The 21,916-nt window shown below is 44.1% G+C and overlaps 1 protein-coding gene across 6 annotated transcripts in view; it reads left to right on the top strand.

The window, feature by feature from the left end:
- Positions 1 to 17,960: 17,960 nt before the first annotated feature.
- ZNF618 (zinc finger protein 618) overlaps positions 17,961 to 21,916 on the top strand; it is a 180,155-nt gene continuing 176,199 nt past the window's right edge. For all 6 annotated transcript variants that reach the window (XM_004470128.5, XM_023592173.3, XM_058302509.2 and 3 more), the window contains exon 1: positions 17,961 to 18,074. In XM_004470128.5, coding sequence (XP_004470185.1) covers positions 18,042 to 18,074 — 33 coding nt within the window. In that variant the 5' untranslated portion in view covers positions 17,961 to 18,041. The remainder of the gene's footprint in view (positions 18,075 to 21,916) is intronic.

Raw genomic sequence — 21,916 nt, 5'->3', positions numbered from 1 at the left:
GTACCTCCAAAAGAATTTTGAGAACTTCATAATCACATATTTAAAATTTTTCCATCATAATTTGAAATATTTGTAAAGGATGTAATGTCTTTCACTTTATAAATATTAGCATTTAAAAATAAAACTGTGACATCACTCTTTAAATATATCTAATGGAATTTAAATATCTAGTGGTTTTATACTTAGATTCATCCATTTAAAAATAGATGAACAAACTTCTTTACCAGTTAGAAATTTTATAATGTTCTTCTTTCTCCTTTAAGTCATTTTTTCCATTCCACTTCCCCCACAGAATTTTATAGGAATATAATATATTTTCTGCTTGAAAGTCTCATATGGATCACCTTAGCAAAGTCTCTAAATAAAAAAATAAGTTTATAAATGGAAACTTAAATTTTTAAAATAGTTTCTATGGTCCTAAAGCTCTAAGGTTTAAACATTTCTCTGAATCACATCATCAATACAATTAATTTTGGATACAATTGATCAAACGTTTGTTAATTATTAAACATAAAAAGTAAAATTAATGGGAATTCATCTCTTAATGAGATGGATAGGGTGGAGATGGGTGTCTTGATTAAAGGAGTTTCTGTTCTTTCCAAAATTTTGAGTCACCCCTCTGGTGCCCTCTCCTCGTGCCCCCAACTCAGGTTTTTAATCACTTGGGGCAATGCCCCACAGTAAGATTCTGGACGGGTGAAGCGGATGCCTGAATTTTTTTTTTTTAAGATTTATTTTATTTTTTGTTTCTCTCTCCTCCCCCCCTTGTCTGCGCTCTGTGTCCGTTCGCTGTGTGTTCTTCCACTTGCATTTTATTGAGTGAGAGAAGGGCAGTTAAGAAGGGAGCTGTGAAGGAGAAGCAAGTCCACGCCTTCACATAGGAGTCCTCAGGCAGGTCCGTGTTCGGAAATACTATACATGAAAGTTAGGACTTGAAAAATGGGTTCTCTCACAAAGAAGAGATAAAAGGGGGGTAAGGGGTTGCCTTTGCTTGGGGCTTTGCGGGTTTGAGGGTGGCTGGGGAGGGACGGATGGGTAACGTTGCCCAAAAGTGGGGGGAGGGAGGGGTAGCATACGAACCAGGAGAGGATCAGGTGTTGGTGGAGAGTAAAATGCCGAGAAAATCATATCAAAATATAATAAAGAGGGTTACCTGTTTAGAATGCTCGGAGGGGAGGGTCTGATGCAGGACGGGCTCCTGGGGAATGTCTAAATGCTCATTCTGCCAGAGTGGGTGACACCATGGGGTAGAAACCCAAGTAGTGAGAGTGGGGGTGGACCTACATCCCGGGGAGGACTAATGCCATCCAATAGAGGGAACTGTATCCCTCGAGAGAAAGGGTGGCTCCCAGGGCATTGGGGCAGTTGAGCAAGTTAGGCCCTGAACACTATTCCATCTATCTCTGGAAGTGGCTCCTCAGGAAACGGAGGTTGGCTATCACTGAGGGCACCAAGGTGGAAGGGAAAATGGACGTTAAATGTGTGGAACCAAAGTAAATGGGAGGTAAGAGAGGAGTTTCTTGAGAGTACACAAAGATGGATATAAAACATGTAATATTACACCATAACATATAGGAGATGACAGACTGATAATGTAAACCATAATGTAAAACATAGGATAACTAAAAATGTAAAGAACTGTGTATCCTAAAGTATGCACCATAATGTAAGCACAGATGTCACCTTGTTAGAAAGCTAATGTCTCAGACTCTGTACATCACTTTAAGTAAATATGATATGAATAGGGCGTAAGAGTATCACTGTGGAAGGGAAAAGGTTTTCTGGTGGATGTGTGGGAGTGCTGTATATTATATATATACATTGCTGTGGTCTAGGACTCCTGTGAAGAAAAGCTGAATAATTAGGGGGGGGGGGGGGGGGGGAAAGAAAAAGATAGGATGTGGAATTTTTTCAAGTCAACATTCTTTATCTAAGTTTTTTATCTAACTTTATCCAAGTTCTTTATCTATCCTTTAAACTCATCGCTATATGCCATTCCCTAGTAAGGGACCATGACATTATATTGGGCTTCAAATTTCGGGGAGTTCTGGATCACAGAGTGTTTCAACAATGGCAATGGAGGGATACTGGTATGGGATACCAATGACAGGTGATATATGACTGACAGGGAGCTGTACAGAACATATGTCCAGGGTGCATGGTAATGTTTGGATATACTCATAGTGGCAACAATTAAAAACCACAGTAGGGGGGGTACTGGGTTCCTGGCCAGTGGTGCTCTGTCGTGGTCCCTAGGGGAGCAGCGACAGTCTCCCAGGTACAGTGGTGGGGACCGGGAGGGAGTGAGGGTTCAACAGTGAGCCCCAGATGCTAATGACTATGCTTGTGAGCTGATAAACCCAAAATAAGAACAAGGCCTAGAGCAACTTTGTGCCTGGGAATTTCCTTCTGTCAGCCTTCATGTTACTCAAATGTGGCCAGTCTCGAAGCCAAACTCAGCATGTAAATGCAATGCCTTCCCCCCAGCGCGGGACATGACACCCGGGGATGAGCCTCCCTGGCAACGAGGGACCACTATCAACTACCAACTGATGATGCAACTGGAAAATGACCTTATACGGAAGGTTCAATGCGGATCAGCAGAATATCCATGTCTACATAAAATACCATGACTTTAAAATGCTGTTTGACCTAAAGTAAGGGGGAAATGGAAAGGAGAAATGAGTTTATATGGCTACGAGTTTCTAAAAAAGAGTCTGGAGGCTGGCAGAAGGTTTGCCCTCATGCACAACTGAGCAGAGTCAGAGAGACAGATAAAGCAGATACAACCCCCAGATATTGGTTCCTTTGAGGGCTAAAGAGACCCATGGGAGTTATGGTCATGGCCGATGGGGTTAACTACCAGGGCAGATGGCCCCTCTTTGGAAATGGTGTTTATGTGTGATGAATCTGGACTCAGATGGGATCTCCCTTCATAAGACTTTCATGCTAATGTGCTGGAGGTGCCGTTAATGTTGGGGTTTAAGATATATTTAGGGGATTTGAATCTCTGGACTGACAATGTGATAGCCAGATCCTGAGCCTCAACAGACTCCAGCACCTACAATCTGATTTATTGGACTTACCACACTCAGCTAAGATGGAGTTGAAGAAGGACAACCACCACACCATGGAGCCTAGAGTGATTACAACTGAAAATGGGAGGATTGCATCCAGCATCCATGTGGAATCTGAGCCTCCTCTTGACATAGAGGTGCAATGGACACAACCAATCCAATGTCCACATAGAAGAGGTGGCATTGGATTGGGAAAAGTGGACATAATGGACAAAGGGTATGGGGAAAGGCAGGAAGAGATGAGAGGTGGAGGCGTCTTTGGGACATGGAGCTGCCCTGGATGGTGCTTCAGAGGTAATCACCGGACATTGTAAATCCTCACAGGGCCCACTTGATGGAATAGAGGAGAGTATGGGCCATGATGTGAACCAATGTATATGAGGTGCAGAGGTGCCCAAAGATGTACTTACCAAATCCAATGGATGTGTCATGATGATGGGAACGAGTGTTGTCGGGGGGGGGGAGAGGGGGGGTGGGGGGGTGGGGTTGAATGGGACCTCACATATATATTTTTAATGTAATATTATTACAAAGTCAATAAAAAATAAAAAAATTAAAATAAAAAAAAATAAAAAAAATAAAAAAAGAAAAATGGGTTCTCTTAAAACTCTCCGTGCCGACAACTCCCTGGAAAGTCTTTGTATCCCCAGGGATGTGCACCCTAATTTGAGCACCAGGGGGCTGGGTGGTGTCTGAAGGGCATTGTGGAGGGGAGGGTTCCACAAGGTCATGTCTAAGAGGGTCTGTTTTGGAGTCAGATTTGGTGTCCGCACTAAGGGGCTATGTGGCTTAGGCAACTTCCCAAACTAAAGGGCACTGCCTTGGTTTCCTCATCTGTAAAATGGGTGTGTGTGCAGCACTTCCTCACCAGGATCCCTTAAGGATTAATTGAGATGATGTGTGTAAAGCACCAGTGCATGGCAAGTACTCAACAAGGATTCCTCTGATTCATTCCAGTGGTGCCAGACTCTGGGAAGGGGCCTGGGAACCCACTGGAGTGATATTTTCCTCCGTGAAGATTCCTACTGTAAGGCAATGAGCTGCCATTATAAATTTCTGGTGGCTCTATAAAGAAACAGTAAAAAACAGAGAGCTCTGGGTTCCTTAGTTCTGATTTTCAGACTAAGTTCTGTCAACTGAGACTGTTCCAATTTTTCCAAAACATCTTGGGTTGACATTTACCCACTGGTTTTGACCTTTGCCACTTCAGAGAGATTGATATTTCCAGTGCACTTCTGGGGCAGAAGATATGGGCTACAGACTTGCGGGTTTGGAGACCAGTTGGACTGTCTTCTCAAAGAAAGAATTATGGTCAATGTGTGTGGCAGAGGATGTGAGCCCAGAAAATGACTGCTCCTGCTTTCTAGGAATGGGAATAAAATGTAATCTCTTATACCCTCCTGGAAAAACTGGGATTGCCTAGGGGCCAATTTTGAATTAGGCAATCCAATATTTGAGCATTCTGCCCGAGAAACAAAATGAGACACTGACATGCTAAGTTGCTAACTGAGTCCGTTTTGCTGTTTTGTGCTCCAAAGAGACTTTTGGGCTCACATTATTGCTCGGTCACCAGACCTGTGTGATGCCTGCCCTGCTGCCAACTGGCCACCACAGCGAGGGCCTCCCTGGCACGTCAGCAGGCTGAGCGCTGAATTCTTCTCTTCTAATGGTATAGAGGGACGCTGGCTGGTTTCCTTTCCCAAGGAAACCATTTGTCCATGTTGTGCCTTGTTCGGTTTCCTTCTTTTCCATCTCCCAGAGCACAGCTTCAATTTATGGAATTTTTAGCAAATTTATCTAAATGAAATTTTACTTTGAAAAGTAAAATTTGTTCCTAAATTCCTTGAGGAGAAAGGAAATTGATTGCATGTATGACCCTAGTTCTTTATCCTCGCTGTATGCACACCCTGTTACAGGTAGGTAACTGTGCCATGCCTTCCCACTGAGACTCAAACCAAGCTATGTGACTTGCTTTGCCCAATGGAGTGATAGCAAATGTGATTTGAGCAGAGGCTTGGAAAGTACTTCCACAATGGGCCTGTCTGCTTTTGCTCCTCCGCCTTCCATGATAATGTGCCCAGGCTAGCCTGCTGGAGGATGAGAAACATGTGCTTCAGAATCACCTTGCCCTAGCTCTGTCATCCGTGGCCATTCTAGATCACCTAAGAGCCCACCAATCTCTGGACATATGAGCAAACCCAGTCAAGACCAGAAGAACCTTTCAACTGACCTGCAGACTTGTAAACTAAATGCGTGTTTTTTATTTGAAGCTGCTGAGTTTTAGGGGTTTTGTTATCTTTGTAGAGTGGGGAGTGGGGGGTGGGGGCAGTGGGGTTGAATAGGACTTCATATTTTTTGAATGTAATATTTTTTTAAAAATGAATAAAAAAAATGAATAAAAAAGAAAAAAAGAAAAAAAAAAAAGGAAAAAAAACAGATAAAGAAGTGGAATAGCAGACCTGAGCAGTATCCAAGGGGACACTGAGCATGGATGCAACACCTCCCAAGATCTCTGGAAATAATAATTAGAGGAAGGGAGAGAACTTATAAAGGAGGCCCAAATACTGCCACTATGTAGGTGGGGAATCTGCATCAGTGAGATTCAGCAGAGCAAAGTAAATACAAATAAAGGCTCTGGACTCAGGTTTCTGAGCTCTATGACCTTGGCCAAGTTACTTTACTTCTTTTTTGCCTCAGTTTCCTCATTTGTAAAACAGCGATGACGATAAACAGTACCTACCTCATAAAATTGTTACAAGGATTGGTACATTTAATCCACTTAGATTAGCTCATTGCAAATGTTAGGTAAATAATTGCTAAATAAATACAGTGTGAGCTCATTTATACCTACAGGTTGGGAAGGCCTTGGGTACTTCTGGATTACATTTTGATTTTGGTAGGAAAAAGGTATTTGCCTCATGGAAAGGCTGTTTCTGATTTCATATAGTCAAACATTGACTTCTTAAGCACTGAATGTATACACAACAGCTCTCAAATATCTGGGGAAAATGTTTTTCTTTTGAGAATTCACTCTATTGTGCTGACTCCGTTAATTCACCTTAATAAGCCGTGAGGCAGTGCTCAGTGTGAGCCTTCAGGAAGGACGGCAGGAGTGATGGCTCTCTGTTGTTTAAGAAGCAGAGAAGGGCACACAGCATTTCAGAAAGATTTCCATTCCAAATTATTGAAATGCAGAAAGACCCAACTACTGGAAAAGTCAGCTGAGAATGTTTCTTTTTCCAAAGGTCTTGAGAGTCATGACTTTACTGCATTATTTTTAAAAGAAATAGATGCATTTCTGAATCTCCTGGTCCTGCTATGGTAGGAAAAGCACAAGGAGAATGTGTGTGCACGTGAATGTGTGTGAGCGTGAGCGTATGCGAGTGTGTTCTGAGGAAGAGACTCTCTTAGGCCCAGGCAGGAAAACGAAATTCTCTGCCTCCTTTTTCTCCCCCTCTTTGGCTTCTTTTCTTCCTCTTTCCTTCCCTTTTCCTCCCCTCCTTCTCCACAGTGGACATGGATCCTTAACCAGAGCCTTTCAGGAAAACTTAGAAGTTAGAGAGATTTGAATTGTGTAACTGAAAGAACAAAACCACCCCCTCCACCCAAATAATGGGAAGCAGAGCAGCCTTTTTCTAGACTTTAATCAGGTCCTTATAGGCAATAATATCAAAGCTCTAATAGGAGCTCTGTGTTGCTAAGAAATTTACCGTTGGTGGGCAACCTGGGGCAAGACCATGACCTTGGCACAAGACAAGAGGTCCTTTGAAACTTCCAGCAAGGGGTATGTTTAAGGAGAAAGAAGGGTCTGAGGACACAGCAGTGGTGTTAGGGACTGAGGGAAGGGAGTGAATTTCTGTCTTGGACCATGGGAAAGGCCATATTTAACATACAGTTTAAAAATGGCACCTCCTGTTCCAGTCATTATGGTTGTGTAACAAAGTGCTCCATGATCTAGTTGCTTTACATAACAAACATTATGCTCTTGGATTCCATGGTTAGGAATTTGGAATGGGCCCAGAGGGATGGACTGCCTCTTCCCTACTATGTCTGGGACCTCAGCTGAGGAGACTAAAATTTGGGGGGTAATTCAAAAGTTGGGAGCTGGAATAATCTGGAAGCTCTTCATTCACATATCTGGTGCCTAAGCTAGAAGGACTCATAATCTAGGATGACAAATTAGTTAACAATTGTTGTGTAACAAATTATTAATATCACAAATTTAACAGCTTAAAGCAAACAACATTTATCTCTCAATTTATGTGAGAAATCTATGAGAAATTCTTTCACAAGTTTGGGTCTCTCACAAGGCTGCAATCAATGGCTCAAGTCTCTATGAAGGCTCAACTGAGGAAGGATCTGCTTCCAAGCTCACTTGTATGGTTGTTGACAGATTTCAACGGCAGTTAGAATTTTATGTAACATAACCATGGAAGAGACAACCCATCACCTTTTCCATATTTTCTTGATTAGAAGCAAGTTACAGTTCTTGCCCTCACTCAAGGCAAGAGTGTGAGTACCAGGAGGTGAGACTAGGGGCCATAGAGGGTCTCCCACAGACTGCCCACAAGAGTGACTGCATATGATCTCTCAATATGGCTTAACTTCCTTACAAGATGGCGGCCTCAGGGAAATAGGCCTTTTTACATGATGGCTCAGGGCTCCAAGCATGCGTATTCTAGTGAATAAGGCAGAAGCTACACCACCTTCCATGACTCAGCCCAGGACGTCACTCAACATTACTTCCACTGTGGTCTATTGTTGAAGCACTCACAAGCCCACCCAAATTCAAGGTGAAGGGAATTAGACCCCACCTAGATCTGAGGGGTGTCCCTCTCTTAAAGGGGAGAAGCGAGGTTAGAGTGAAGAAGAGTGTGTGGGTGGGACACATTGTTGCAGCCCTCTTTGGAATCTGCCATACTTCCTATGCTTTTAGACCCTCTAGTTATCCCAAATTTTTGGTAAAATCTGAAACTATTGTCCAGTTTTATATAGGGAGGGATTTGATGGGGGGGCGGCGTGTGTGGAAAATAATAGGATGACACCATAAAAGGAAGTGTGGCCTGCTTAGGGTGATCATATAATTCATTATCTGACAATGACACTATCGGTAGGGAACAACAGAGATAAACCGGAATTGTCTAGGGCAAACTAGGAAGTCTCGTCACCTCAGGCCTGTTCTTACAGCCTGTGTGGGAGGGGCCTCATCCTAGCATCCGACTTTGCCTGGGAGCTCCAGGTGGCGACCAACAGTTATGAGCAGAGAGGTCCACAGCCGTGGGGCAGAGAGCACTGTGGAGGAGCACATTACAATAGGGACCAAAACAGTCAGGAAGATGACCCAGGGGGAAGGCAAGACAAATCGCTTTTCAGTTACAAAGGACAGAGTCCTTACTCAAACCAGCTTAACAACAACAACAAAAGAATATTTATTGACTCACATAATGAAAGGTTCAAGGGAAGAGACAGCTTCAGGCCCAGCTGGATCCAGGGATTCTAACCATGTAATCAGGACCTTGTTTCTTCTGGGTTCTGCTTTCCTCTGTGTTAGCTATAATCAGGCAAGCTTTTTCTACATGGTAGCCCCTGGCTCTTTCAGACTTAGACCATATCTTCTCAGTAATCACAATAGAAATGAAACTTTCCATTCAAACTCTTGAATCTGAATGTCATTGGCTTGGCCTGTCGTGTGACCATCCGTGAACAAATTTGGGACCAAGGGGGTGGAATGCATTGATTTCTCAGGCCTGGGTGACATGCTGATACCTGGCACTCAGGGATAACTAGAGCAACTCACCCAGAACACATAGACTGAGGGTGGGGGAGTGCTTGTTCAAGCAAAGTTGAGACGCTATCACCAGAGTAAAGGGGGATGGAGAACAGGTGCCCTGTGTAGCCTTCTTTTCCCAATAAACTACAGGAAGGTAACCTGCAAGAAGGAAGAGGGAAACCAGTCTATAGATTATAACTGCCAGATGCTAGACCTCGCCAGTTCTGTCATTTACTTCTCATGAAAACTCCGTGAAGTCAGAAAATGAGTTATCTCGTCATCCTTTGACATGCAGAAACTTTAGCAGATTAGAAGGAAAGGAGAAAAGATATGTCAGTTATCTATTGCCACTATAATGCTATGGAACAAATTATTACCAAACTCAGTGACTTTACAAGCATTTCTTTAGTCCATGTGTCTGTGGGTTGGGAATTTAGGTTGAATGATTCTTCTAGTCTCGCCTGGGCTTACTCACAGCCTGGGGGTGGCTAGCTCTCGACTGGGGGCTCATCCGTCCAGGGGGCAGCTGGGGCAGCTAAGCGCTGTCTCACATTTTTGTCACATCCTTTCAGCAGGCCAGCTTGGGCATAGTTTCCTAAAGAAGACAGAAGTGCAGAGTGAGAGCAAACCCAGTAGCACAAGCACTTTTAAAGCCTCTGCTTGTGTCAGACTTGCTAACATCCCATTGGTCAAAGCAAGTCACATGGCCAAACTTCAAATCAAAGGATGGGGAAATAGACTCCACTTTTCTAGAGAGTAGAATGCAAAGAGGGGTGGATGCAGAAAGAAACAAGGAATTGGGGCCTTTAATGAATCCGTCTACCGCAGAATAAAAAGGGAAGAGTGATATCCCACGGTTCTTTGAGGCTGCCAAAAATGAATATATGGATTTTGTTTCTCAATAGACTTGGGATAAAAGTCAGAAAGGATTAATCACCACTTTACCTTCATGAAAGTAGCTTTTAAAAACATTCCTTCTCTTGAGTCAGATAGTCTAAGTTTTGGTTGAGCCAACAATCAATCAGCTAATGTTTCTTCCTGCCTAACATATGTAATGGGCTGTGCTGGCCATATAGAAACCATTAGCTTATTCCCTCTCCTCAAGGATCTCATAGTCAATTTGGGGAATGGAATATTAAAATAATAAGGGCAGCAAAGCCCAGACCGTTAAAAATTACCTATAATAAGAGGAAAAATGGGGATCATTCCCAGTGATGGTATTGAGACTGCTACAGAACTTGAGAGTTGGAGGCTTGTTAAAAATACAGAAATTCTGAGCCCCACCAAGATTACAGATTCAGAATCTCGGGGGTAAGGAGTGGTTGGGTAGAGCCTGGTTTGTTTTAGTGTCTGTTTTTTTAAAACTCTCCAGGTGATTCTTTGATGACCAGCCAGTGTTGAGAATCCCTCTGAACTACTTTAGAAAACAAACAAACAAACCAATTTTAGGGAAAAAAATCCCATTTGAAGAATTACATTGTATTGGTAACATTGAAAATGGAAAAAATTGAAAAAAAAATTTTACTTGGTAGAAATAAGCAACAGAAAATACAACTGGCAAAGGCTAACACTTCACATTTGTTATTGATTGAAACAATTGATGGGAAACACGAAATCTGCTTCACAACATTTCGATCACAAAATTTGTCTGGGAAAATTGTACCCAGTAGGAATAATGGCCACAAGAGAAAACTCATGTTAGAAAAAAATAATGAACAAAATTTAATATGGACAAACTACTGATCAACAAATTAATTTTGTGTCAAACCTACAATGAAAAGAGTTCATTCTGATGAGAATAATTTCAATGTAGACTTCTAGTTTTTTCAAACATTTCAGATATTTTTATTTTCTTAACATTTTATTTTTAAAGAATTCCAAACTTATAGAAGAGTTGCAAGAATCTTTACCCAGTTTCACCAATTTGCTTTATTAAATATACGATTTATATTATATACATATTAATATACACTGCATATTTACATATATTATATATAACCTCTTTTTTTCTGAAACATTTGAGAGTTAGTTGTAGACATCATGTCCCTTGATACCAAATCTGTGTATGTTCCAAGGGCAAGAGCATTATTGTATACAACCACAGAGCACTTATCAACTCAGAAATTTAACATGAATATTCTACTATTATGTAACATACCACCATATTCCAATTTCACCAGTTGTCCCCAACCTGTCCTTTTAAACATTTTTTTTCACCATGATTCAGGGTTCAATTCAAATCATGCTTTGCATTTAGTTGTCGTACATCTTTAGTCCTTTTAATTTTAAACAGTTCCTCAGTCTGTCTTTGTTATTCACAATGTTGACATTTTTGAAGCACACATGCAAGTTGCTTTGTCAAATGTCCCTCGATCTGGGTTCGGCTGATATTTCCCATATTAGAGTTGGATTATGCATTTTTGGCAGGCCTGCTTTGTAAACGCTGCTGGTTCTTCTTCGTGTGTCACAGCAAGAGCTTCATGATGCCATTTGTCTGTTTACTGTTGGAAGATACCTTCTGTTTTACCTTTCTGTGCCTCACGCTCCTCACCTGCTGATCACCCAGGTGCTTTGGCCAACAGTTTCAAGGCTGAGCTGTCATTTCAGACATGCCCCACCCACCGGAGATGGTGCTGCTGAGAAAAACCAGTGCGGTCATTGTCATGGTTAGTATCATTGTCACTAAGCTCTGTCGACTGGCATTCGTTGTTTAGTTTCTAATCCTTCTATGAAACATGCACATACATGTCATTTTCCCTGTTTCACAGTTGAGAAAACCAAGGCTCCGAGACAGGTTATACCACATGCGCCGGTTTACACGGCTGGCAAGGGGCTGGGCTGGGAGTTGAGCCCTGTTGGGTCTGAGCGCAGAGCCTGGGGGTGGTCCAAAGTCTCAGGGTCAGTTAACCCCATTCACAAGTCTCCATTGTGGCAGAAAGGACCCATAAAGGCCTCCTTGGGAGTCTGGGGAGACATTGGGAGACAATGAGAAGGACCCCTCCTGCCAACTCCTTTCTTCCTCCTACCTTCCTGTGGCCTGCGCCCTCCTCCATTCTGAGACCCTGCAGACCCAGAATCCTGCACTATGGAGTCATGGCCCTTGGACTCGGGGCAGCTGCCTCACAGTTAGCATCACTCCCTTTTTGACAGTAACTGCTCCAATGAAGCGACCCCTCTGGGCCTAAATTTTCTTATCTGTGTTAAATTGGAAATGAGCTGGGAATAGTAATAATAACAACCAGGTGTAGTTCAATTTGGCAGGCACTTTTATTTTGTCCATTTTACATTTTACATTTGGTGGCTAAGGTTACAATCTGGTGAGTGCAGATCAGGGATTCCAAGCCAGGCCTAATTGCAGGTGCTGGACGAGATCTTGACCAGGATGCTAGACTTTCTCTAGGTTTCATGAGATGGCAAGTTTATGATATATCCGGTATGTTGAAGGTGCATAATGAGCATTTGCTGTTGAATCTAGGAATGGGTTACTCAGATTCGGCCTCGATTCTGATTCTTGGACTGGGCCATTAGCTTGATCTCACCCTTTTGGTTCCCCAGTCTCCTGGCCTGGGTCTTTGTTCTCATCAGCCTTTCTTCCTGGATTCATCTCATTGGGGGACTGTCGAGCCCTGAAGTAGCTGCTTCACAGGAGATTTCACCATGACTCCTGAGGACTTCTCATGAGGAAATAAGTTGCTACAAGTTGATCTGGGTTCCTTCCCAACTTTTTCTCTTGGTGGGGAAAAAGAGGGGAGGAAGAGGAATAAAAGGGAGAAAAAGAAAAAAATTCTAGAGCAAAAGCAAGGTGATTTAAAGAATCTGTTGATTTTGCTTTCTATCACCAGAGAGTTCCACAGAGTCAACTACAGGACTGTGGAAAGAATGCCATGGGGGCCAGGCTGGGCTGCCATTTGCTGTTTGACCAAGGGACTTAAGCCTTAACCTTCCCACTCTTCCAATGGAGGTGATTGCATGTCCTCTGCCCTCCTCAGACAAGTAGTTGATCAAGTGAGAAACTCCTGCCAACTTACTGGGTAAATTGCTAAGGGATTTTATAAAACTGGGGTGTGTGTGTCTCTCCCATCGTACAGAAATTTAGGAAGCCCCAGTCTTCATGTCTGGACTGTACAAAAGAGCACTTCCTTCATTTTTCGGGCTTAAAAAGAAGACACCATTTTGTGAAACCCCTGCCTTCATTCTGTTCCACATGCTTTAGAACCCACTGTTTCACTTTAAAGCTATCTTGTCCATGAGGGTCTTCCCTCACGATTTTAGCCAAGCTACAGGTTCTGTCTGAGACCCTTCTGGGGCAACTCTTGTCTCCTTGCTCCTCTTACCTGCCTGTGCCACTAGCTTAAAATTTGTCCCACCCCCTGCCCAGACTAAGCCTTGGCATCCACAATCCTTGGTTACCCCAAAGGTGTCTATACTCCAGCTGGAGGAAATGTACCTTCTGAGCATGACTCTGTGCCAGGTACTGGGCAAGGCATGTTCCTATCCCTGATCTCAGTGAAGCCTCACAGTTCTCTCTTAGGTACAACATCTGAGGGGTCAACCCAGGCCACACACCCTTCTCCAGAAGCTGGCCCTCATTCTCTGTGCATTATATGACCCTGTGATCCTTGGGCATCAATGATTCGCTCCTGGCAGCACCTGAGATGAGCTTGACCATATTCTCTTCTGAGAATTTGAATGGAAATTCAGAGACACCAGTCAGCACATGATGCTGGCACTGAGAGGACTGTGGGGCGACCATTTTGACTGATCACCTGAGGAGAGTGAGGGGACTGGGGGTGGGGGTGGGGGAGGGAGAGAGAGAGAGGAGAGAGGGAGATAGACAAGAGTGGGGCAGGAAGAGAGAGAATTAATTAGGGTTGAGACGTTTCCATCTTCAGGATGGAGAAAGCCTAGTTCCTGATGATTTTCTAGTTCCTGGGTCAAGATTCTCATGAGCCTTCCTTTCATTTTCTGCTCTTGTGTACCATGATCTTTCCCCTAATTTAATAAAATAACACACACACATCCCTTTTTTTTTGTAGTTTAGCGTGATTTTTGCTTCTATCGATTATAACTAAAAGAGCGCCAGTAAGACTGCTGGGTCTTAAGAGCCCCATTTTATGGAGGCAGAAACTAAGGCTTTGCAATTAAGCCATGAGACCTGGGTCACATAGCACGTTAGTGGTAGGGGCAGGGAACACATGCCTCTGTGATTCCCACAGTTGGTATTTATGGAGTGTGCATCTTCAGAGTTTTGCGTGTATTATCTTATTTAATCCTCAGAGCACCCCCATGAAGTAGATAATATTGGTAGTGTCATTTTAAAGATGAAGAAACGGAGGCAAGGAGAGTTTGAGCATCCTGCTCAAGATTACTGACTGCATGAGCCAGGATTGGAATTCAGGAGGTTGACTCCACAGGCAGGTCTCTTACTCATTGTGCAATAGGGGGTGAGCGCAGAAGTGTTAGTTCTGGGGACAGTGACAATGGAAGGGGTCAGGAGTTTCCAGAACTTGTACAAGCCCAGGCGCACTGAGTTGACCCATCAACCCTTAAGATGGAACAGCCTTGGAAAGCCCAACTGGACTGTTTCCACCTTATGTGAACTTCTGTACTTTAGCCCCTCCGACCAATGGCCATTCAGTCCCTGCAACATTGTGGCATCCATTGCTTGACCAGATGGCCTTTTCCATTACTGAGCAGGTCTGGTCTTGTCCCCTGGACTCCAGTGAGATACATTGGCTTCTCTCCCTGCCCCCCGAGCTCTTCTGGTGTTTGAGGGGTTCGTCCCTCAAAGTCCTCCATGTGACATGAGTTTGAGTTTTCTCGCTGTGCTGGCCTTGGCATCATCATTCTCTGGAAGGGTGTGGCACAGACAAGACCACAGTGCACCTGATGGGACCTGGGCCACCTTGCCCAGGATCTGGCCCCTTTCTTGGGCAGGTTCTCAAAGCATCTCAAAGCATCCCAAAGCCAGAAAGAGACAACCCCTTGCTTGTGGTGTGTCTACCTGTGGTTAAGGCTCTGAACAGGGAGAATTCACAGCTCTGGGAAATTGCGTGGTTTCCACTGTGATTTGGGAAATGTGTGTGTTCCTTATAACCTGGGTTTTGCCAGAAAGACCTCAAGCTCAGGCATCGTCCTCCTAGCATACCCTCTGTGGTTCGGAGACCAAGGAGCACTGTCCAGCTGGGACAGCCAAGAAGGGACTGGTCCTCCAGGACCGGGACACCTGTGGACATTTGCCCTCTGGAGCTCTCTCTAGGGACAGATGCCTACTGTCTGTGCCCATGGGTGGTGGAGAGACTGAAAAGCCCTATGGTGAATCCAGAAACTTAAGCCTGAGAAGGACCCAGGAGGATTTTACAGGCCAGAGGTGCCTGAAAACAAGCTGCAGATCATTCCAGGTTGGGGTCATTGACCCTTTTGAGAATTGGAGAAAGCCAAGGTTTTTCTCCCCAAAAACGCACACACACATATATATGTATATAATGTTAAGGGGTAGTTCATGGATCCTCAAACTATCCAAGGGCCCCCTTTAAGAATCCTTGCTCTAGTCCTACCCTGCCATCTGATTAGGACCCTGAGGGGAAGGGTATTTCCAGCAACCCTTCATGCAGGATGGCATCTCCCTTTAGGAATCTTGGCTGACCCCCAGGCTGGCTCAGGCCCTTCCTCCGAGTCCCTCCCACTGCTGTGTACTTCCCCCTTGGCACTGTATCGCGATGGTTTTCAAAGTGTGGTCCTTAGACCAGTAGCATCAGCACCACCTGAGAACTTGTTGGGAATGCAAATTCTTGGGCCCTACTCCAGACTAATTGAATCAGAAACTCTGGCGGGGGGCCCAGCAATCTGAGTTTGAACAGACGCTCCTGGTGAGGCTCCATCAAGTTTGAGAACCACTGCTGCAAGCAATCCTCTTCTTTATGGGCTGTCTGCCGTACTAGATGCAATGTCCCTGGCACATATTAAGCACTCAATGAATATTTGTTGCATCATGTTTTCCTGACTCCCAAGGCAAGCTTATTTTCTTTGGTACCCTAAAGTTCCACCCGGTGACTACTGAGACCCTATGTTATTTTGGGTCCAGTTCCTTCATACTGCCGGACCTAAGGTCAGACTTGGATGCTTTATGCAGAGGAGGGGGCCTGGCTTTGAGGCAGGTGCCCACAAACTATCACACAGGAATTAGAGCCAGGGAGACACTCAACCTGGGGAATCTCTCCAGGCAACAAGGCGCCAGGCCCCTGGAGGGTGGGGCACGGGCACGGGCAGGGGGCTGTCAGGCCAGCACGTATGTCCAGGGCTCACGGGAGCTCAATTCTGCCAAACTTCCAGGGCTGCCCGCTTCCCTCCGAGTTTGCCCCACACAAGCCTTGGCAGAGGCTGCTGAATCTTTGCCAGGGACATACTTGCCAGGCCATTGGGGATGGAAATGGCCACTTTTTATTTTTAAGAACCTCCAACTTTCTGAGAGGTGGGGTGAGGTGGAGGGGAGACTCCTCTTAACCTTGTGTATGTGTGTGTTTGTGTGTCTGTGTGTGGCTTGGCTGGAGTGGGTTGTGCCTTTTAATTCCTTGCCTCTCACGCAGGGTCAAATTCCCACATTTTCATTCTTGGGCGGGAGTGTCTTTTTTTAAATAAAGTCTGTAGTTTCCTGACATTTAAAAAATATAAGGATAACTTTTGGGGGAGGAGAAGGGGTGGGGAGCTGGGTGGGATTTCTGTAACTCTTCTTGCCTCATATTGATCCAGTTCCTTAGACTTTCATTTTGAAAAGTAAATTTGATATTTTAAGTTGCGGCAGAGAAAAGATTCCTGTTTACTCTTGATTTCCTCTTCTTTTGTTTTTTTTTTTTTAAACTACTCCTTTTTTCCTTGAGGAGGGGTAAAGAAAGATTTTTGTCTCTCATCTCATATATGAGAAGTTCTTCACATTTTATTTTAAAAACCAGTCGTTTGGGGGGGGTGTGGGATGGGTCTTGTCTCTATATAAGGTAGGGTCTTCACAATTTTATTTCGAAAACTTATGGGAGGGGGAGAGGTTTGCGAAGAGCGCGGAAAAAAATCTTTAAAATTTCCCAAGTCACAAGGAGGCAGTTCCTCAAATTTATTTAAAAATAAAGCTTTTATTTTTTAGGGTGGTAAAAATATTCCTGTCCACCTTGAATTTACATAAGATTAGCTCCTCAATTTTTTTCTTTTCTAATGCAACCTGATTAAGGAATATTAGAGGGAGCTGCCCCCCTTAACCTCTAACCCGGTCTTTTCTGAACATAGAGCCCGTTCTTCAAACTTCTTAAAAATAAATTTTATTTTTTAAAAAAATTGGCAGGGTTAGATAGAAATATCTTTTTATCCCGTATTTCACATAAAAGCAGTCCCTCAAATATTTATTTAAAAAATCCAATGATTGGGGGGTTAGAATCTCTAACTCCTCTTGTCTTACCAGTTCTTCACATTTTTATTTTTATATTACATTCGATTTTTTTGGAGGGGCGGCGGGGGGCGCGGGGGGGGGGTGTGACAAAGGTACATTCCCACTAAGCCTTCCGATGCTTCCATGAGGCCAGGTCTTCAAACTTTTATTTAAAAAATCAGTCAGAATTTTGGGGGTGGGGGAACAGAGTTCCCATTAACCCCTTGTGTCCCGCCCAGAGCCGGCTCTCCAAACTTTTTTCCGAACGTGAAAATGACATTTCCAAGGGACTGGCGAACGGGGGTGCAGGGCAGAAGGGACCCGGGGGTCAGGCGGGGGGGGGCGCGCGGAGGGCCGGGCGCGGCGCGGGAAAGTTTGGGGGGCGGGTGCGCCGCGGCCCGGGGGGCCGGCGGGCGGGCAGGAGCGGCGCGCCCGGGGACCGGCCGGCTTTGTGTGCGGCGCGGCGAGGAGGCCGAGGCCGAGGCCCGGAGCTTGCGGGCCGCGCGGCGAGGCCGGCCCGGGGGCGGGCAGGGCGGCGGGGGGCGGCCGCGGCCCCGCCAGGGGCACCTCGGCGGCGGCGGCGGCGGCGGCCGGGCCGGGCCGGGGGTGGGGGCGAGGGCCGGGCGCCCCCCCCGCGCGCCCCCGCCCCCCCCGGCCTGAGCGGGGCGGGCGGAGGAGGGAGCGCGGCGGCGGCGGCGGCGGCGGCGGCATTGTGCGCGCACCAGCAGCCCGGCCCGGGAGGAGCAGGACGCGCCGGGGCCGCCTCCTCCCGCACGGACCCATGAACCAGCCGGGCGGCGCGGTGGCTCCGCAGGTACGGCGGGGGGCCGGGGGCATGCACCGCGCGGGGGGCCCCGGGGGGCCGGGGCCCGGGGCGCTGCGCCACTTCATTGCAAGATTTGCAAAATGCAAAGTGCCTGGGTACCTTGGCTGGCTTTTTGTGGGCGCAAACGGGAGGGTCGGGGTCTGGGGAGCCCCCCCCAGGGCGCCGCGGGATGTGAGGACGGTGAGGGTGGCGAGGGGGTCTTTTCGGGCCCCCAACCAGTACCCCCTCCAGCCCCGGGCTCGGACCGGAGCCCAGAAAACAAAGCGGCGAGAGAGCAGAGCAGCCATTTCAGTTTGGACAATTCACATTTTGCAAAAATGCAACCCCTTCCAGCTCTCCCCCCTCCCCCCCAAATTTGCAATTTCTCCCTGACCGTTTCTGAACTCGGGGTCCTCAGTGACCCCCGGGAGGTTCTTTCTTCCAGGCCCCCCCATCTTTGCAACAATATATATATTTTTTCAGGCCATATTTCCCTTTCTCAATTTTTTTTTCTAATTTTTCTTCAAACGATAGTTTTTTCCCATTAAAACGACGCCACCTAGAGGATACTATTTTGTAAATAAAAAAAAAAGAAATTAAAATTGAAAAAAGAAATATTCTTTATTTCTTATATTTCAAAAGTTTGCTCTATAAGACAGTGGAGGGGACAGGGATTAATTTTTTTTTCCTTTTTTGGGGCGAAAATTTCCACTTTGCGCTTTCCAGGATCATGGAGACAATTTTTATTTTTGAAGCCAAATCCAGATAGTATGTAAATGGGAATTAGCTGGAATTTGAATGAATTCAGTTTTTGGAGGGGAGAAAGCCAAAAGCTTCCTAAAGCAAAGTCAGTTTGGCTGCCCAACTCATTTTAGTTTGAAAAAAAAACTAATTGGAATGAGGAAAGGACGGAAATTGGTGAGTTTAGGGAAAACTGGGAAATTGGCTTTATGAAGCAATTAGAAATTGTACTTCATTGTAATTTGGAACTTGTTTAGCTCAGCGGGCAAAAAAGGCTAATTTCACCATTTGACAATATTTAAAGTTTTTCTGTTTCCAAGAAGAAAGGATTTAAAAAAAGAAAATAGCCCCTAAACTGTTGGCTTTGGACACACCCAAAAATTGTAGGTTTTTAAAAAAAATTTTGCATTTACATTTTACTGCATTTAAATCTCAAGATTCTAAAGAAAAGGAGAAAGTGAAAAAGTTGGTGTGAAATCCTGTCTTTTTTTCAGTATTTTTTGGGTTTTGTGGTTTTGGTTTTTTTTTTTTTTTTGATGGAGTAATTAAGACTGTTTTCTGATTTTGTTTCCTGAAAGGTCTAGGCATTTCTTTTTTGTTGTTGCTTTAGCCAGAAAATTGAGGAATCTTTTTTGAACAATATTCAGTGGAAAAAATGTAAATTCATTATGTTATACAGATTGAGTAGCCTACAGATTTGTAGGAGAGACCGCCATTAAAATAAGATATGCATAATTAACATTATTATGAAAAAACTAACAGTGGATTCACAGAAGCTCATTTTTTATGACATGCAACTGAATCAGTTGATGAAGATAAGGGTTGAGGAATCTTTGGTAGGAAGAAAATTTTCCCTTTTCCATGCTTGCTCACTCTTCCAATTCGAAAAATTTATTCTTTTTTAAAAAAAATCCGATTGGTTTCAGGCCTCTTTGAATGTGGTGTGAGGTTGATAGTGGATTAACATTTGCCATTTTTCTAAAATTTGATTACTTTCAAAGGGGGAAAATCCATTAACCTTGATGATTTTGTGGTCTGTGACAAAAAAAAAAAGCACAAATTTTACTGACTTAAGAAAGAAAAAGAAGAGCAGAGGATAGATGAAAATTCTCATTCTTATCCATCTTCCCTTGTGGAACATTTACATTGCTGAAGAAATGGGGTAAAAATATTAACTCAGCTGAATTCGAGCAGCAAAATTTAAAATTTTTAAAGAAAAAAAATAAAATACAAACAAAAGCCAAATCCGAAGGTACTTGTCTTTGGAACATGAAAGCATATCTGCAAACAATGTTTCTTTTGGAATGTTTTGACTTTAAAATAAAGCAAATAAAGGTGAAACAAACAAATTTTTTTTTTGGAAGACGAACACTGAATGGATTGAAATTTGAAAAATAAAAATAAGACACCTAAAGTTGAAGGGTGGTTTGTGATAAATTAGTGTTCAATCTAATTGAACTTGCTGGGGATTTTGAGCCAAAAAAAAAGTTCTAATTTTTCTGTCCCAAAGAAGGGGGGAATACAATTAATATTTGTGGGGTGAGCTCTTGGGTAGGTGGCATGGGTCCAAGGCTGGACCCCTTTCTCCATCTGATCTTGGAAGACCCGGTGGCCCCAAACCATGGATTCCCACCCTGCTTTGTAGAAATTCGGATTTCTAAGGGGATAAGAATTCTGTGAAATAGATTTGACAGTGGCAGAGGTTTCCCATCATCACCATTGCATTTGGGAGATTTTGGTTTTTTAGTAATGAAATCCTTCAGAGCCTCAGTGGCCATATACTGACATATTGGGAATGAGTTGTTTTTTTTTTTTAAGTAGCATAATTAAAAATTTTTTTTTTCTGTTGAATTATTTAGGCCGATGCCTAGGATGGTCAAAGAATTTTATAATTTTCAAGGGGCTCTGGAGGCCTCATGGGACTGATGAAGGAGGGCTGTATCCTGGGCTGGGAAGGGTTGGGTGGGGGTAGGGGAATCTGAGCAAAATTCAGGGTTGTAGATAACAGGTTATTTCTGGTGCAAGGAATAAAAATATTGCATTAAGTCCCTTTGTGTGTCCTGAATCTTGTGATACAAAACTCAGATTCCTTCATTCTGCTGAAATTTTATTGTGTTGATCCTGGTTTAAAGAGAACCCCTCGTCAGAAATTGGAAATTTCTTCTTTTGTGCACCTGTTTTTTTTTTTTTTTTTTTTTAAATTGGTTATTCTGATCATGTTTGTTTTATAGGAAATTGAAGTGCATGATGGTACTGTTGGGGGCGGGGTCAGTTCTCTTTTGTTTCTATTGGCATCTCTCTGGATTGAGGTCTGACCTGGGCCTTGCCTCTCTCACCTCCTGTTTTAGATGGAAGTGTGACCAAAAATGGATATATGAGCTAATTTTTACTAGCTCAAGTCTGTTAACCACACTCTCTTATAATATTGGGTAAAAATTCTGGCAAATTGGACTTGAGGGGTGGTAATTTGATGATGGGCTGAGTTATTTTGGTGAAAGATCATTTATACTCAGTTTCACAGTGGAGACTCTTATTACTTAATGTTTTGCTTTTCTGTATAAGGAGTTTTTTTTTTTTTTTTCTTATAAGGTTTGAGATTTCAAGAGCCTGCTTTATAGCTTGACTTCAGACCAAGCTAGGAAAAAGGGTTTGCTTATACTTTGAGCCCCACACAGAGGTGAACTTGAACAAGGGCTCTTGCTTTTGCAGAAGGAAAACAACAAAGATGGCTGGTCAGTGTAAGGCTGACCTCTCCCTGGTCCTAGAAAATAAACAGCCAATGGTTTGTTTCGTTTGAAAAACAGAGTTTGAAAAGTCCTTCAATGTCAGACACTATTTGTTTCCCACCTTTGACCTGGCTCTTAGTGTGCTGCTTCCTTCTCACATCATCTCCTTGGTGGGGTGTTAAGAACTTTCTTGTCCTGTCTCACTGGATGTATAGCTTGATTTCTCATGGTCATGATGAAACTTCAAATTTTTTCCCTGTTCTGGTCATTTTTCTCATCAGTTGTGACTCTTCCCTTGGTGATGAGAAGTGAAGGGCTCACAGGGGCGCTAGCTCTTCCAAGGTCTTGCTGTGTGACCTTGGGCAAGTCGCTTTTTCCATTTTG

This window comes from Dasypus novemcinctus, chromosome 8 (assembly GCF_030445035.2).
Source record: "Dasypus novemcinctus isolate mDasNov1 chromosome 8, mDasNov1.1.hap2, whole genome shotgun sequence".
NCBI classification, from domain to species: domain Eukaryota; kingdom Metazoa; phylum Chordata; class Mammalia; order Cingulata; family Dasypodidae; genus Dasypus; species Dasypus novemcinctus.
Note: the sequence above shows the minus strand (reverse complement) of the source record. Positions and strands in the feature narration are given on the sequence as shown.